The sequence below is a fragment of the Haliotis rubra genome, unplaced genomic scaffold (genome assembly GCF_003918875.1).
Source record: "Haliotis rubra isolate DU_JTF1 unplaced genomic scaffold, ASM391887v1 Scf112, whole genome shotgun sequence".
NCBI lineage: Eukaryota > Metazoa > Mollusca > Gastropoda > Lepetellida > Haliotidae > Haliotis > Haliotis rubra.
In genome coordinates, this window is record NW_025765026.1 from 845,993 (window position 1) to 865,041 (window position 19,049).

Consider the following 19,049-nt stretch of genomic DNA (forward strand, 5'->3'; position numbering starts at 1 on the left):
CCCGTTGAAGATATCACTGTTGAATAATTTTACAATGTTATTACACATTGTGTAATAACATCGTGTGATGTCGTTACGTATGACATCAAAGTGGTTTACAGTTATGACATCACAATGCTAATACATTTGTACCTCTGTCACAATAGTATTAGACCTTGCTTGACTCATTGAAAGCTGAGAGTCACCACACTCGTTGAATTCTTAGGAAAGAAGTACTTTTCTCGATATTATTTTGCTAATGTTGGGTGAGTAATAAATAAAATACTAACCGATGTCACGTGTAAGACCATATTTTATGAAACTTGTGAACCTTTCACTCGTTTCATAAATATGGTAATACACGGGAAATCATTAGTATTCTCTATATTCATGCTGGTTTCACCTTGGTGGTTAACATAGGGAACGCATCAATTAGGGATTTCCTCCCTCCTTATTCACAAAAAGTTTGTAAAAAATACTAATCGGAATCTAAATGTTTTCAGGTAGAAAAATAAGTAATGAGCAATGTGCCTTGAATCAAACATACTCTTAACAGAACAAGCTTGAAATGCACAAAGGAATTTTTTAACGATTTCTTTAATTAGATTTAATTAAATTGACTAAAACATACAAATTCAGATAATGTTGACAATTAACAACACCTAGTGTGATACAGCTAGAATATGCCGTATAAGAAATAGGACAGCAGACTTCATCTATCAGAAATCATCTGAATCGTGGTGTCTTCCCTTCCTATCTTATCTACTGCAGGAACTTGATGACTCTCTCCCATATTTGGTCAAATACCAGAGAAAATGTCTAACTAACATTTATTCTCACTAAAGCATCTGGTCAGAGGTCATAACATTAAAATATAACCAAAATTCTAAAATTTGTATGGAGTTATCTGTAATATATATGGGCAGACGTGTGTACTGATGGGGAGTTTCTCATAATGACAAGCAAAAGAGTTACCTCCCCATAAACAAGTCATCTCCTTTGGACATTTTACTTTGTATAATACATGACACACAGCAAAATATAGTGATCTCAAAATATGACATCCCAGCAGTCAGAAACATGTTTGTATGGCAAACACAGTAACATTCAGCTATACAACAGCAACCTGTGAATAACTGAGACGGGGCAAGTAGCATCTCAATCAAGCGGTATATCTTTTGCAATGTCACATTGATACAAATGCAGAGGACATGAGGTATGGGTTACACATCTATTCTTATGAGGAATCAAACCCAGACCTTAGGTGTGACAAGCAAACATTCTTAAACAAGTTAATCTATTTAAGTTGCAAGCATGTGATACCTTGTGACAACCATTTCTTCAGTTCCTATTAGGATTCATAAACAAACCATTTTCAGTCAGGAAAATATGCCAAATTTCCAGACACACAGAAAAAAAACAGTAGTAAACAAGTTATTGTTTCAGCCCACATAAACAACGCTTTTTCTCCTTTAACTATTTGTATGGGAAGGGTATACATTTCATTGTACGTCATAAGACAAAAACTCCTCTCTGCTCATACAGTACTCTCTCCATAAAAGCAGACGTTTGGACCCAAGATCCAAACATTGCACTCTGGGAAAGCAAGCAACACACACATTCACTACTGATGATGCAGTACCTCACTAGTCTGTTCAAACTGAATTAAATGTAATCATTAAACAGAAAAACCCTACATGTTGTATATTTAGAGTGTATGTAATGATTGTTACTTAAGAGGACACTATGGATGATCTGGATGCATGCGATCCTAAGAACAATACGAAGACAAGTCTCAGAACTAAGAGTAAATGAGTGAGTGAGTGAGTGAGTTGGGTTTACGCTGCTTTTAGCAATATCCCAGCAATATCACGGCGGGGGACACCAGAAATGAGCTTCACACATTGTACCCATGTGGGAATTTGAACCCGGGTCTTCGGCGTGACGAGCCAACGCTTTAACCACTAGGCTACCCCACCGCCCCTCCTCTTTGAACAGTATTCAAGGCATGAGATTCATGAGATGCATATCTCTTCATATCAGCCATAATGAAAACAATGATATATCTGTCACAGTCATGATTCCATGTGCCCCGATTCAGCTGCCATTGTCGCTGTAGTTGTTATTGGAATAACATTTAATAACAATCTTATTCACATTGATCACATGAAAGAATTTGACTTTCACAGAGTGTTCTCCATATCATGTACATGATGTTCAAAAGTAAGTTTGAATCAGCTTTGGGTACAAAATATTGACATAAATTTTTACCATTTTGACATAAGCTGTTGAAATGAGAAACTTACTTAGTCCCAATAATTCATCCAGAAACGTTACTAAAGCAGAAGAGACTGACTTAGAAGTACAGCCCAATGTTGTGATGGCTGCTGATGGTTTACTGATTGGATATACTGTCACTGTATGAAACAACGTACCAGTCTGCAGTTATGGATTTCTTAGATGATAGCCGGAGGTGCTGTGTGCACGCTTCAAGGTCACGAGTCAAGGTCACAATAACACTTAGATGCAGTTCTCATGAACTAGTAATTGAACAAGGACAACAAGAAGGAATGGATAAAAATCAAAGGACATGCAAATTGTGTCAGGTGATATATATGGAAGATGAGTACCATTCCTTTCCCTCTGTTCCATATACCATATCACATGTTGTTAACGTACCATATTCACCATATTAAATGCCAAGCTCCAATAAACACCACCTAGCCACTTTCTAGAGGAATCTCAATGTAATTTTACACTTACAACAAAATGTAAGAAATAGTCAATGTTACAGATTTGTTTAAAGAACAGCAGAGTGGGGATGGATAAATAATAAAATAAAACTATTATCAATATTTTTTAATTATATACCTGACAACTACTTTCATTCAGGTATAATTTGATAATCATGTCATGACAATATTCTTAGTCCTGGGCACTTATAGAAAATACAGTATAGTATGTTGCTGACAATGTTGTTCACAGACAAACTCTGTATGCAATACATGATCTATGGAAGTTCATTATGCAATGTCTAATGTAATATATATTCATGCTATCACAACTGATATCAATCTCCTATTATGGGCCTGTGGCACCAGTCCAGACAGGATGCACAAATGGATCACAATTTAACTGAGTGAGTGAGTGAGTGAGTTTGGGTGGTTGGGTGGTCTAGTGAGTATTGGGTGAGTGAGTGAGTGAGTGAGTGGTGGGTGGGTGGGTGGGTGGGTGGGTGGTTGGTTGGTTGGTTGAGTGATTGAGTGAGTATTGGGTGAGTGAGAGAGAGTTAGTGGTGGGTGGGTGGTTGACTGAGTATTGGGTGAGTGAGTGAGTGGGTGGGTGGGTGAGTGAGTGAGTGGCCAGTAGGTGGGTGAGTGAGTGAGTGGGTGGTTGAGTGACTATTGGGTGAGTGAGTGAGCGGTGAGTGAGTGAGCAGTGGTTGAGTGGTTGAGTGACTATTGGGTGAGTGAGTGAGTGGTGGGTGGGTGGATGAGTGAGTATTGGGTGGGTGAGTGAGTGAGTTGGGTTTTAGGCTGCTATTTACATCAGAGCATCCATATCCAACAGGGACTAAACACACCACTACCACCTATACGAACCCAAACATTAATGACCTGTTCATGATTAACTTTGTCAGCAGCCCCAAAACAGTAAGAAAGTATTCCCCAATGAGTGGGCAGCAGGTTTTGCTCCACAATACAATCTGATGAGACAGAGTAGAATGATTCAGATCTGACACAATGCCAACTCCTAGAGCCGCAGGTGTGACTAACCACCTTTATACAATATACACACAACTCTTGCAGGTGCACTTAGAGACATCCCATACAATAATCCCCTTGAAAAACTTAACTAACACAAAACAAAGGCACATGAGATATGATTCATACCTTGAAATTGACAATTACTGATGAAATAGCTGACAAGGGAGGTCAGTGAGATTTTATAGGTGCTTCATTTGATTTCAACACTGAACAAGACAGTGTGAAGGCTTGGACTGGCTCTACTACAGAACATTTATCTTGAAACAAACACAAATGGAATTGTATACTGTTCAGTGATATAAATGTCATTTTGGTCAAACATACCAACAATCTGACAAATTTTATCAAAAACAATGCAAATTAATGCTGATGGTGCACATATTTGGAATCATGGCCGGGCCAGAGCCAAGAACACTTCAGTGCCAAGACATGAAGTTTCATGTACCTACTTTCAGAAGAATATGTGTGCTACTCTGGGCTTGTAAAATACAGTGAAACATGAATAAGATATTTAAAACTTTGAAAATTAAAATGCTCAAAATGGCTACCAGTATATTAGAAGGACCATATACCACCACACCACATCACATTCAGATTATTACAACCATCTAGCAACACGTATGTACCTGTTGGTGTGTGGCTTCTTGCTCCAGTCCTGGCTTATGACAGTTTAGCTATGATACCCAACTCAAACACAGTATACGGAGCCCAAGAACCCAGTCCATGTTTCATCCCCAGAATACCAAGCACCAGACAGGGAAACAACAAGTACCATCTTCTAACAACATCTCGAATGATGAGGCTAGGAATTAGAACTCCAACCTACCTTTCTCTGGGCAGATGCTGTATCTAATAGTGGAGTGGTACTGAATATGAAAACATGCTAACTATTGCCACATACCTTCTTGGTCCGGTAGCTGCTCTGGAAGCGAGAGAAGACACTGGGTTTCCGCTTCTTCCTCTCTTCTTCCTTCCGTTGCTTGGCTCTCTGGTCTTCAAGGTCGAAACTGGCAGATCTGGGAAGAGGCAAAACAGTATCAATATTCAGTTTCTAATTGATTTAAAAATCTTTTAATTTACCCTTACAAAATCCTCATTCTAATTTTCGTCTATATGCTGTTTTATTAGTTCTTTTGGGGAAATTGTTGTGTTTCTGAATGGAAGACATCCTGATAACCTAAACATAATTATTTTCTTTCAGATACTTTCTAAAATCTTGAACACATATTTGGTTTTGATAATCAGTTTGGTGCTTCAGTGTAAGCAACATAAACATTCTTTGCACCACTGTTCGATTCTGTTTTCACCCACAATGAAACTGTTTCAATTCTTTTAGACGTTCTGCTTATCACAAGTAAGCCTATTTCTGTATACCATTCTTAGAATTGGTTTGTGTAGGATAAGTCAGAACTTGGCCTGGGAGTACTTCAAAGTATTTCCAAATTCATAATTTTCTGCAAATATTGTAAATAAAACTGTCTTAATATCCAGTTTCCACTAGGTAACCCTCATGAGAACATACTCTGATAACAAACTAAAAACTGGAGCATGAAAACATGACAAAGAAGTGTATGCCCAAATCCTGAAATTACTGTGACCTGAAATACAAACATCTCTGACTCTGAACTTACAGGTTTCTGAGAACCAAGTGTCTATATTCACAACAAGCGATATATGAAGCAGCATTGTTAAGCTTAGCAGAGTTAAGGCCTTGATATGTTGTTAGGAAGCAGGTCAACTATACACCGTAAAACAATATTAGTTTCTGAAAATAAATAGCCACAGAAAAATATCCCACAAAGGTTTGTCCTTTATGAAACCCAGGAGAAGTACAAAAACAAAATATTGGCTTGTGCTCCAAAGAATATTCATAAAATTCCACATGTTACAAGAATATGTAGGTTGGACCTCTGAAACAAAATGGGGGGGAAATGATATATACAAGAACAATGGCAGTTGAGAATTTATAACTGAATGATAAATACAAGGGTGTGTAGGATTTGTGCAGTGGTTGGGTAGGAATGTGTGTATGTTTAAAAAAAACAAGCTTATCTTACAAGACTACACATATGAAACGAAACGTTTCATTGGAGTATAACATTTATCAAGCATAGAGGGGAGAGGTCAAAGGCTGGAGGTGATTGGTTGCTTGTAGTGCAGTCAGTCCATTCAGTGAAAAGATGGTCAACAATTGTGCTGCTGCTGCTGTTGGTGGAATAAAAGTGCAAAAGTGGTGGGGTGATATGAGAATTTTACCTTTCTTTTTCAGGAGTTCTGTAAGGAATTAATGGGGAATAATGTATCAGAAAACCAAAATTAATAGGACTGTAATTCTCCAGTCACTTGGCATGGCAGATCTGTTTTATCAATAACACCATGTGTTTCCTATCGACTTCATATAATAAAACATCATAGTGAGTGAGTGAGTTTAGTTTTACACCGCTTTTAGCAATATTTCAGCAATATCATGGCATGGAACACCAGACATGGGCTTCACATATTGTACCCATGTGGGGAATCGAACCCAGGTGTTTGGTGTGATGAGGGACACTTTAGCCACTAGGCTACCCCACCGCCCCATAAAACATCAGATACATATACATTCTAAATAACTGACATAAAGTAACAAACATGATGATGATTTCATAGAATGGCATATTAATGTCTTACAAAGTCACGGATTATGTGACCATGCTTAGTAGTGAATGATTGTTCTATGCTGTTATCAATATTCAATATTCCAGCAAAGAACAACAGAAATGGGCTTCATACCATAAACGGAATAAAACCTGGGGCTTGGCTGGGACACATTAACCACTCGGCCACCCTCTGCCCAAAATGTAATGACAGGGAGAAAAACTGGGAAATAGACATGACTACAACATGGAATAAACTGTGAGTCAGAGAGACAGATTGGTAGACAGATACACCACAACATGTTTACTTATGTGAGTCAAACTGATATAGTGTGTAATGAAAATCAGTGGACAGACGGATGAAGTCACTGTGAACATGACTTGATGTATGTCATGCCACTGACAATGTTTGATGTGAGTCAACTCTGACAATGTTGATTTGAGTCAACTCTGACAATGTTGACGTGAGTCAACTCCGACAATGTTGACGTGAGTCAACTCCGACAATGTTGATGTGAGTCAACTCCGACAATGTTGATGTGAGTCAACTCCGACAATGTTGACGTGAGTCAACTCCAATGTTGATGTGAATCTGACAATGTTGTGTGAGTCAACTCTGACAATGTTGACGTGAATGTGAGTCAACTCTGACAATGTTGATGTGAGAGTCAACTCCGACAATGTTTGATGTCAGTCAACTCTGACAATCAAGTTGATGTTCACTCTGGGCATGATGTGAGTCAACTCTGACAATGTTTGATGTGAGTCAACTCCGACAATGTTGATGTGAGTCAACTCTGACAATGTTTGATGTCACTGTGACACATTCAAGTTGTGAGTGACAATGGACTCATAGCTTGATGTGAATCACCCAAACACATAATCTGTGATGTGAGTCACCCCAGGTACATCATCAGATACAGTCCCAACAGACACCATGACACATGACCATGATGTCAGTCACCAGTTTGATGTATGTCTGCTTGACACATGATCCTTGATGACAGTCTTCACAGTTGTGAGTCACCATGACACACAATCACTGATTCACAAGTCACCACAGTTTGATGATGCACAAGTTTCCCTTTTTTTGTGAGTCACATGATCATTGATGTGAGTCACAATGACACATGATATTTGATGTGAGTCACCATTTCACACAATCACTGGTTCACAAGTCACCACAGTTTGATGTGAGACAAAATGACACATTATAATTCATGTGAGTCACCATGACACATAATCACTGGTTCACAAGTCGCCACAGTTTGATGTGAGTCACAATGACACATAATCACTGATGTGAGTCACCATGACACAATCACTGATGTACAAGTCGCCAGTTTTATGTGAGTCACATGATCATTGATGTGAGTCACAATGACACATATTTGATGTGAGTCACATTTCATGGTTCAAAAGTCACCATGACACACAATCACTGGTTCACAAGTCACCACAAGTCACCACAGTTTGATGTGAGTCACAATGACACATTATAATTCATGTGAGTCACCATGACACACAATCACTGGTTCAATCAATTTGAACATTGTTCCTGTGCCAGATTCATCTACATGATTCACTATGACCAGCTAAATGGTCTGATGATGTATGGACTGGTGACACATGCATGAGAACATGAATGATTCCGGAATGTAAGATTGCCAGACAGACATTTTGAAAAGTGTCAGCGTAACAGGGAAATATGTACTAATAGGAACATCAACATTATAGGTAGAGTCGTAATTCCAACCTCAATTCCTCATCTGGTAAAGGGATGCCAACATTTTCTTGCTTAACCCTAGACTGAAGCTGGTAAAAAGACCACAGGTGGTGATTTTGCACCATTTGAAACAAGATCATACCTGAAATACTATCAGTCAGAGAGCATGATGATGAAAAGAAGGATGAAGGACAAACTGATGTGAGCATGACTGCTATGACAATAACACAGAGAGACAGGAAAATAGACAATACCTTCAACTCACACTCACAGGAACTTACAAGGGGATGTTTTGGGATGAGCACAATAGGAGGAACAGATAACATACATTGATGACACATGGGGCTGGGACAAAGTCTTGTTACCATTGGAACATTATTTATCGCTCGATTTGAAAATGGTAACTACAAACAGCAATAACAGGATCAGGGAAGTCTGGTCCACTCACTCGCTGAGGAAATCCTGAAGCGATATCTCCCCTCCACGCCGACGAACAGGAGCAACATTTTCATCTTCTTCCTCGATTTCATCTTGGCTCCGAAACTGTGCACTGTTAACCAGATGAGTGGGATTATCGTTTAGATGTTGTGGTATCTCTTTATGTCCCTTTTACACAGTTTTCTCATAGGTTCTTTCTGTCATCTCCTATTCTTCTTTCCACTATGAGCTCAGTGCATTTACCTGCTTTAACTGGGGAAGACATTACTGAAAGGACCCATCTCACAAAATATTCACCTCAACCATTGGTATATATCTAACAGGTTTCATATGAATTGACATAGAAATAAGATCTTTTGATGAGCAATAGGACGTTAACAAAAAGAGAGGGACAATATTAAATTATATACTTTCATATAATATTTTCTTAAAAGAAGATTTGTTGACAGTATTGAGTTAAATAGTATTGAGTCAGTGAGTTGTTTTCAATGCTGCTTTGAACAGTATTCCAGTTATCTCACAGCGTGCCAGCTCAATATGACGGGAAGGTAGGAAGGGATGCAGGTCTCACACCTTTAACAACCTTAGCCATTGTCTGGCGCTGACAAACCTCCAAACACGTTTTGAGCAAACCAGGAATCAAACTCATGTTCCTAGGTTCTAGCTTGTCCAAGGGATGCCACTCCGCATAACGAATCGCAGCGCTTAGGACAACTTGGCCACCCATGCCTCTTATCCAATACAATATCTTCAAGCATATAGATTATAGGAATTTATTACTGTATATGACATGCCGTATCAACTTAGTCTACCTATGATCACTCCATGCAAATGTTTGCAGGTGAACTGTTATTGTAATCTTCGGGTTATACGTTTAGTTGAGGCTCATCCTAGGCTAATCCTTTCTATCTAGAGGCTACATCTATTTGGTGGGGAAAGCTTTTAGAGAGGGGCAAAATCTTACTGGGTGGACTATGTATAAAGATTTAACAAGCAGAGGGATAAGAAGATGATGAAAGGTCATTGAGGCTGAAAAACAAGATTCATGAGTAAATATTGTTTAGATTGTTAAATAATGCCATGAAATGTTCTACAACTGAAAAATAACCATGCGACATGCTGGTGCACCAAACAAAACAAAGTCCCTCGCCATAAAACATGCAATAAACATGCAGATTTTCATGCATTACTGCTGCAATACAGTGGAAACAGCAAGACAGGCAGTTGCACATCAAGGGGAGTAACTCTTGTTTGATCACAATATTATCTCCCTTTTGCCATACCAAAAGTTCATTCTCTGAGCTCTTATCACCAAACACATACTGCACATTTAAAGAAATATCTTAAAAAGTGAAACAAAAATGTTTTAATTATGTCTTCTATACCATGTAAATTAAATGTTACAAATTGGAACTATATTTAAAAAACGATTTCTGACCATAACTACCTTTGTTAAGTACCAACATGAAGATAAATACAACCCCAAGATTTCCTTTCAATTTTTTAAATAAGAATAAGGTAGTTTGATGCTTCAAGGCCAAAAAGCAAACAGGAAAAAAATTGAAGTAAATTTCAAAACAATGGAATTTTGAACAAAAATAAATTACCAATTACAAAAATATATGAAACTTGGAATATCTAGAAGTGCTGTGCAATATGCAGGCAGGGCATTTGCGAGTGTGATATACACGTGGAAGCAGGACAAGCAGAAACTGAATGATGCCTACGACGAACTCACTCATGTTCTTGGAGGAGTTTTTGTATTACAGTATAGGACTGGCCATCAGGTCTGAAATAACACCATTGTGTTTCAACAAACAAAAACAACAACCTCAAAGTAAAACACAACTGGGGGTAACAAGGCAGGATCTAGCACCAACACCCGTTCAACAGCTGCAGCAGTGACAGCAACAACAACACCAGGCTGCTACGGTGTCCTCAATACACGACGTCACAACACCACACACAACGCCAAGGATGCACGGTTCACATATCCCTGCAGCGTTCACATGGTGTGCTGGCTTCTCATAGTGTGGTGCACACATCCCTGCAGTTTTCGCATATCTCTGCAGGTTTCTCCTATTGAATGTTTCACATATCATTGCAGCATTCACATGGCATGCAGTTTTTTTCTATTGTGTTTCACATACCATTATTGTTTAACATATCACCATTGGCTTCTCCTAATTTGTACATCATATATCATAGTTTTCCATATTTCTGCAGGTTTCTCCAAATGTTTCTTACATAGCATTACAATTTCACATATCACTGTTGGTTTCTCTTATTGTGATTCACAGACCAGTAGTTTGCAGATATCTCTGCAGGTCTTTGTATAGCCTATTATCTGTTTCAGGTTATTACCATAAAGGGACACAGACAGGTAAACAAAGTAAGGGCCACAATATTCAGCATGCTAGATAACTGTTATATCATCACCATAAAGGTAAAGATGATATATTTTGCTAATTATATCCTAATATTAAAAAAAACCCAGCTTGTATCAACATCTATATGAAATTATCTATCTGAGGGCAAACTAGTGATGTTCTCAACGAAATTTCCTAGTCTTTTAGTATCAGCGTGAGAGTGACATGTTTAACTGTTATGCATGATTATGCATGTGCATGTTTTGTGTCACGTTAATGCCATGTGCTGATCATTCAATTGCCAACACCATCCGTCTGTGAATGCAAGGATTAAAATCATTTGCCCAGCCACCAGTGCCAACTCAAATGTCAAAACGATAACAATATATAATATAAACAAAACAGTTCCTTGACTTAAACCTGAGTTAAGGAATAGTGATTCTAGATGTGAATTGGTGTTCATTATCAAAACGACTTTCATGTTAATTAGTAGTTTAGGAAGAACAATTCAAGGTTTTGAGAAAGTTTGAACTTTGAAATTATTTTTGTAGCCATGCCACTTTACATAAAAGTTCAGACAAACATGTCAACTGTTTGCGTATTGTCACAAACCTTATCGGAGACTAAATTTGGCCTTAATCAGGGCTGAAAAAACACACATGACAAACAAAGCCAGTTCATCAAAAGTTGCCAAAATCTACTTCATACAAGCTGGTCCGTGAAATACTACAGAATGTAGTGTCCTCTGTCATAATAATAATACAGCCAGTCAGTCTGACACTACATCGTCTAGTGTACTACTACACTGTAGCACTACAGATAGTCACTACAGTATGTAGTAGCCTATATCTCCATTGTACAACACACTACAGCATGTTGTGGGCTGTCTGTCAGTCTGATACTACCCATGTATTGGTCTGTCCATCCCTAAAGCACTTCATCTACTCAGTCTAACTAACACTACAGTATGTGGTGGTCTGTCTGTCAGTCTGATACTTCCCCTGTATTGGTCCATACACCCCTAAAGCACCTCATCTACTCAGTCTAACTAACACTACAGCATGTAGTCATCCATCCTCGATAATCTCCAGGGTATACGTTACGATCACTCTCCACTATACCCTGGATGCATCCACGGCTTGGCCCGCTGATTTTATTACCTCCCTTGGCTGGCTTTTTATCCAATCAGGTGTCTACGCTGGGAAGTTGAGCGAACCAATCACAACTCACTTTCGCTTCTTAAATTATCTAACCGTTTAAACTCGGCAACACAATTGATGCAGTGGGTACTCTGAAAGATGTGGAAGGAGTTCTTTTATATATTTGTTGAAAGTTTCAGATCTGTCAATTTGTCTGTATTATTTCTCCAAAAATCTGAGTGGTACTGCGAACAAACCTTCGCAACTGCGACTGCTATCTTTGTTGACACTGGCAAGCTCGGATGTAACGGAAGCTTAGCTGACTGACTACTGTGAGAATGCGTAGCCAGCAAAGGGAGGTAATACAAATATCGGGCCAAGCCATGGATGCATCCAGGGTATAGTGGAGAGTGATCGTAACGTATACCCTGGAGATTATCGAGGATGGTAGTCATCTATCTATGTCTATCTCTAACAATACCGCTACAGTCAGTCAGTCTAACTCTACATCTAGATTTAACAAACTCGTGAACTGATCAGTTATGTCAGTTTCTCTTGAGACGACCGCCAAGAACGTAGGACTGACCACTACACTACGGAGACAGTACCATGCCATGCCCACTTACTGTTTGCCATCCTTGCCACGCCCATCTCTACGGAGACTCAGCTTTCGGGAATCTGCAATATACAATGTGTTAAGTATACAGAACCACATGGGTTACCGAACAAATGCTGGACCAGAAAAAGGGTAAAAGGTAAAAGGGTTTTGATATGGTTTTGTCAGGTATTATACTTCAAACCTGGGTTTTGTGAGAGAAAGCTAGACTACTTCACTGCCTCTTAAAAGACACCAGACATATGCTATATCTATAAAAAAAATATTTTTTTCATATAAGTCTTTTATTTCCATTTCCATATTACAAATACAGGATCGCTTGTTAAATAAGCGTTTGAAGCTAAATATATGAAATATCTTTACTTCATATTCTAGGATTACTTCAGCCTGATAAATATTTTTACCTGCACCATAGGACAATATTGGAGGTTGAAAATAGTGCATCTACTGCACTAGAGAAAATGTGTAACAATGTACTGCTTAACGAATCAAGCTCCACATATCAATACAATGTTGTAGCTGGGGAAAGAGATATAAACTGTATCAGAAGTTTGAATAGAAAGATATATCTCTGGTAGCGCTGGAGTGGTGAACTCAGGAACTCATCAAGCGGATGCTGAATATGACCAAAGCCCCCACAGGACTACAGGGGCCCCGAGGTTAGTCGTGTGATTCATTGTCTACAGACAAGCTCCATGCTCACAATACTAGTTACTAATGTTCCCATTTCTTTCTGACCAAAGCTGCAGTCACTTCAATGTCTACATGATCAGATTGTTTTTTATGTGTATTTTTATTGTTTTACTTGAGTCCTGGCAAAAAATATTCCCAATCAGACACTGCCTACCCTGCAGTGGGTGCGGGTAGGGTCCGAGTTGTAAATGTGGACCAGGGCCCCGTTCCTCAAAGCGATCGTAGCGCTACGACAGTCGTAAGTCTATGTTAAAGTATGGGAGTTACGACTGTCGTAGCGCTACGGTCGCTTTGAGGAACGGGGCCCTGCCCCCATCTTAATTGCTGCAAAGCTTTGTACAATCAGTACCCATGCTAACTGTGAAGATCATTATGTGCAATGCACATTCCCAATAAACAGCTCAGATTTTATCAGAAAACAACCCCAGAGTCATTCTCTTCCCACAGAGGTTACTTGTCATTTCTTCCTACGAACCTCTGTTCTAATACGGTCATATTTCCAGGTTCTCGTAAAATCCCCTAGCGGCAAAAAATCGCAACACGAATTAGCTCCCTTCTTTCTGTCCAATCAAAACACGTGTTACATCAACTTGACTAATACAAGCAAATGTTGGGTCACAAATATCCCTCCTCTGCCAGGAACGTGTGTTGATGTGACATCAAGACATTTAATGGCTAGCTTGTCCGTTGTCAACGAGGGCGATGGAGACGCCATTGATCTGCCATTTACATGACTGAGTTTTGTCTATAAGAAACGTTTGCGCATCGCGCAGGGAATGAGGTTCTAGTTTTCCCGAAGCATACCGAAATGACCGAGGCCTTGCGAATGATCACTTTTGAAACAACATCGCTGATTGCACAACTAAATCTGATTGCAACCAATCACGCTTCCTGAACACTCGCACCATGAAAAGGCCGTATTAGAACATAGGTTCATAGGAAGTTATGACAAGTAACCTCTGTGGGAAGAGAATGCCCCAGAGTGCACTATACTCAAGAAAATATGGTATTCAACTTGTGTTTTCAAAAGTAACAATGAAGACTAAATATTTTTAAATCAGGATATTAACAGAATAACTAAAACTGCTGAAATATAAATTATAACCACACTCCAAGAATAAATCTTGATCCATGTTAAAGCATGATGAATATTTTTGCTGGAGGACACAAGTTAGGGTCACTGTCTCACCAGCTGAGTTCATCTCCTGTTTGGCAGCAGCGGGGATTGAGGGAGTTGAGAGAGACTTGGTCATATTGGAATGTGGCACTCCTAGGCTGCTTGTGTACTCCTCTTCACACGAGCACACACCCTGAGTTGCAGCAACCGTGTACGGACGAGACTTAGTGTCGCGCACACCACCGCTCTGTGAACAAAGATACATCACCAACTCAACAAATGATGATACCAAATGAACGGAAAGGTAGCTGTATCCGCTGTTTCATCTGTCAAATATTTTCAAATATTATCTAAAGGGGTAAAGATATAGGGGAAACTATTTTTGGTAAGTTTCAGAAAGATTGATTCAAATTTAAGAAAAGCATGAAAATCAAATAATTTGAATAAAATAAGAACACAAACATACAAATAAATATGGAACTTTAAGCAATTTGGTGATATCAAAACTGTCCATAATTGAAAATCAGTCACAGCAAAGAGTGGGTATTTTTGGCCAACAATTTGATATCTGCTACAATGCATTAGCGTATTTCCCAACAAAGCCATAATCTGTTTCTCTAGGAGACCTCTGAAGGAGTTGTACATGCAATCTGTCCTCTGTAGGACCTCTGAAGGAACAGTTTATGCTACCTGCACTCTTTAGGACCAATGAAGGCATGGTGTGTGTTATATATCTTCTGTAGGACGACTTAAGGAAGTATATATGTTACCTTTTCTTGTTGTGTTTCATATGGAAGATCAGTGAGCGACCGAGCAGAGGGATTGGCGGTGGTTGGCTCACTCATGGTTCGAGTGAGGTAGTCACTGGCATTCGTTTCTTCTTGCACTGAAACATTAAACACAATTGAAGGTATCCTGAATGAAGCAACTAACCCACTGAAGGAATATATGACATGTTTTTTATGGTTAACCACCACTTTATATTCTCTTGCCTTCCATTAAACATGTGACATGTATTCATCCAATTTCTAAATGACTTTCAAGAACTTAACCCACAAAAGCTGAAAACACATCTACCAAGAACCTGACACAAGGTATAACTTGTCCTCAAGGTTGTAGTCTTGAAGGGAACATTGACATCTCCAGTATCTGTAGATACTGATAAGATACTGTCATTGACACCTTCATCTAAAGGATATATTTTGCTGAGAGCAAATTCTTCCAAAGATGTAAATATCTAGAGAACATTTGTTATGTTCAGGACACAGCCATGTAGTTTAGGGGCTACTATATCTTTAACACCTCCAACTGCATAAATAACAATATGGATTCCATATCTCATATCCTTTCACTAGTCTTTCATATGCAATACAGATTCCATATCTCATATCCTTTCACTTGTCTTCCATATGCAATACAGATTCCATATCTCATGTCCTTTCACTTGGCTTCCATATGCAATACAGATTCCGTATCTCATATCCTTTCACTTGTCTTTCATATGCAATAGATTCCGTATCTCATGTCCTTTCACTTGTCTTTCATATGCAATACAGATTCCATATCTCATGTCCTTTCACTTGGCTTCCATATGCAATAGATTCCGTATCTCATGTCCTTTCACTTGTCTTCCATATGCAATACAGATTCCGTATCTCATATCCTTTCACTTGTCTTCCATATGCAATACAGATTCCATATCTCATATCCTTTCACTTTTCTTCCATATGCAATACAGATTCTGTATCTCATATCCTTTCACTTGTCTTCCATATGCATTATGGATTCCATATCTCATATCCTTTCACTTGTCTTCCATATGCAATACAGATTCCATATCTCATATCCTTTCACTTGTCTTCCATATGCAATACAGATTCCATATCTCATATCCTTTCACTTGTCTTCCATATGCAATACAGATTCTGTATCTCATATCCTTTCACTTGTCTTCCATATGCAATATGGATTCCATATCTCATATCCTTTCACTTGTCTTCCATATGCAATACAGATTCCATATCTCATGTCCTTTCACTTGTCTTCCATATCTCATGTCCTTTCACTTGGCTTCCATATGCAATACAGATTCCGTATCTCATATCCTTTCACTTGTCTTCCATATGCAATATGGATTCCATATCTCATGTCCTTTCACTTGTCTTCCATATCTCATGTCCTTTCACTTGTCTTCCATATGTAATACAGATTCCATATCTCATATCCTTTCACTTGTCTTCCATATGCAATATGGATTCCATATCTCATGTCCTTTCACTTGTCTTCCATATCTCATGTCCTTTCACTTGTCTTCCATATGCAATACAGATACCGTATCTCATATCCTTTCACTTGTCTTCCATATGCATTATGGATTCCATATCTCATGTCCTTTCAATTGGCTTCCATATGGAATACAGATTCCGCATCCTATGTCCTTTCACTTGTCTTCCATATGCAATATGGATTCCATATCTCATATCCCTTCACTTGTCTTCCATATGTAATACAGATTCCATGACTCAGTTCCATTTATATTTCCTGTCTATTGTCTTTTCTACCTAAAGTTTCAGTTGCTGCACCTCTGTTCATCACAATGCCATTGTATTATATCATTCCTTTTTAAGTCTTTTACCGTTGACAACCATAACACCTGACTGTATGTAAATGTTGTTATACAATCAGGAATGTTAGAGCTACATCATGTGTGTCTGTGAAACATTTAGTTTGGGCTTGACAAACTAGTGATTGATATCATGAGCAAAGATCTGATTCAGCATGGTAAACAGACTCACCATCAGTCAAGTCATAGATACTTCTGATTTGGCATGTCTGACAGCTCTCAGAACCAGCATGACAGATTTGACAGCAAGCAATATTTATTCTCTACAAGTATATACTTTACCCTGGTTTGATATACAGTCTAAAATGAACTCTCTCATGCAGTGATAAAATGTTCAAAATGTCTAAGGGGACACCATCAACATAGGATAGTTTGTATCACAGTAAACACTTGTGTAGAAGGCACAATGGTTTGAGGCAATCCTCATCACCATCTGTTAGCGCTTCTCTGAGTTCAGCTGACAAACTTCATTCAATGACTGCAATCAAAGGGACAAGTATTCTGATATTGGCTGCCAAATGGCAGTGTCAACCTTGACCCTGAATCACCCCAGTTCTAAATTCATTGGCAACATCAAATATGAATAAACAACAGCTAGGGATTGTTGCAAACAGTAGTGGGATATATCAACAACTGCTTCCGATGGCCTGTAGCACTCTGGCTGGGACTACAATAGGACAGATTGCAGCTCAGAGACAAGTGTCGGGGAAACAATGGACAAATAATTAAACAAGATCAAGGGTCACGGAAGGCTCAGTGTTGTTTTGGAATACCTTAGAAACAAGAAGTTCCTTTACTAATTGTCTGTGGACAAACTGGTCTTGTGGGGAGAAAAAAAGGGTTTCTATGTTTATATAACACTGATGATTAAAAGTAATGGTGCAAGGAGATAATTTAAATACTTTCTTAACATAAAAATATACCTTTGCTTATTTATTATGTACTAAACATAAGACTTGAATGCTCTGTTTTGACTGAATCGTTGTTGAGCTGAATCAACCTCAATGAGACAATTATTGTGGAAGGGCATGTGCCATCTCAAATAATGTCTGTGCTGTTTGCACCTCTGACATCTATGTCGCTAAAATTATCTCAAAGAATATAACCAAATCAAAATAAATATTTTTTTCCAAACATACATAATAATTTAAACAATTTGAACATTTCAACATTTCATTTAGATGGATCTTTCACAATATCATCCTACTGCTAATCAAATCATCAGATTCATCTACTATGAACATCAACTCACATACAAAGATTCTTCTGTTATCAACATTAGCTCACATCTGAAGATTCTTCTGTTGTCAACATCACTCACATACAAAGATTCATGAACTACTGACATCAGCTGACATAAAAGATCATTTCACAAATTATCATCCTTCAAGAATAAAGATCAACATCAGCTGACATCAAAGATTCATTAACTACTGACTTCAAACATTCAGATTCATTTCAACACAGCTGACATTTCAAAGATTCATCTGTTGTCAACATCAGCTGATCTTACAAAATATCATCTTACTGTCAATGACATACAAAGATTCATCTGTTGTCAACATCAGCTGACATACAAAGATTCATCTGTTGTCAACATCAGCTGACATACAAAGATTCATCTGTTGTCAACATCAGCTGACATACAAAAATATTCATCTGTTGTCAACATCAGCTGACATACAAAGATTCATCTGTTATCAACATCAGCTCACATACAAAGATTCATCTGTTCTCAACATCAGCTGACATACAAAGATTCATCTGTTGTCAACTATGACATACAAAGATTCATGATATGAAAGACAAAAGATTCATCTGTTGTCAACATCAGCTGATTCATCTGTTGTCAACATCAGCTGACTATTTCATCATCAACATCAGCTGTACACAGATTCATCTGTTGTCAACATGATTCATCAACATCAGCTGACATACAAAGATTC

The 19,049-nt window shown here is 38.4% G+C and overlaps 1 protein-coding gene across 7 annotated transcripts in view; it reads right to left on the minus strand.

The window, feature by feature from the left end:
• Positions 1–19,049, minus strand: part of LOC124289557 (rho guanine nucleotide exchange factor 28-like) — a 151,173-nt gene that overhangs the window by 46,937 nt on the left and 85,187 nt on the right. For 3 of the 7 annotated variants that reach the window (XM_046726170.1, XM_046726148.1, XM_046726124.1), the window contains exons 9-15: positions 15,251–15,366; positions 14,553–14,727; positions 12,681–12,732; positions 10,285–10,335; positions 8,557–8,658; positions 6,003–6,020; positions 4,648–4,762 (exon numbers count right to left, since the gene is read on the minus strand). In XM_046726170.1, coding sequence (XP_046582126.1) covers positions 4,648–4,762; positions 6,003–6,020; positions 8,557–8,658; positions 10,285–10,335; positions 12,681–12,732; positions 14,553–14,727; positions 15,251–15,366 — 629 coding nt within the window. The remainder of the gene's footprint in view (positions 1–4,647; positions 4,763–6,002; positions 6,021–8,556; positions 8,659–10,284; positions 10,336–12,680; positions 12,733–14,552; positions 14,728–15,250; positions 15,367–19,049) is intronic. The other 4 variants (XM_046726139.1, XM_046726130.1, XM_046726156.1 and 1 more) reach the window with 4 other exon arrangements.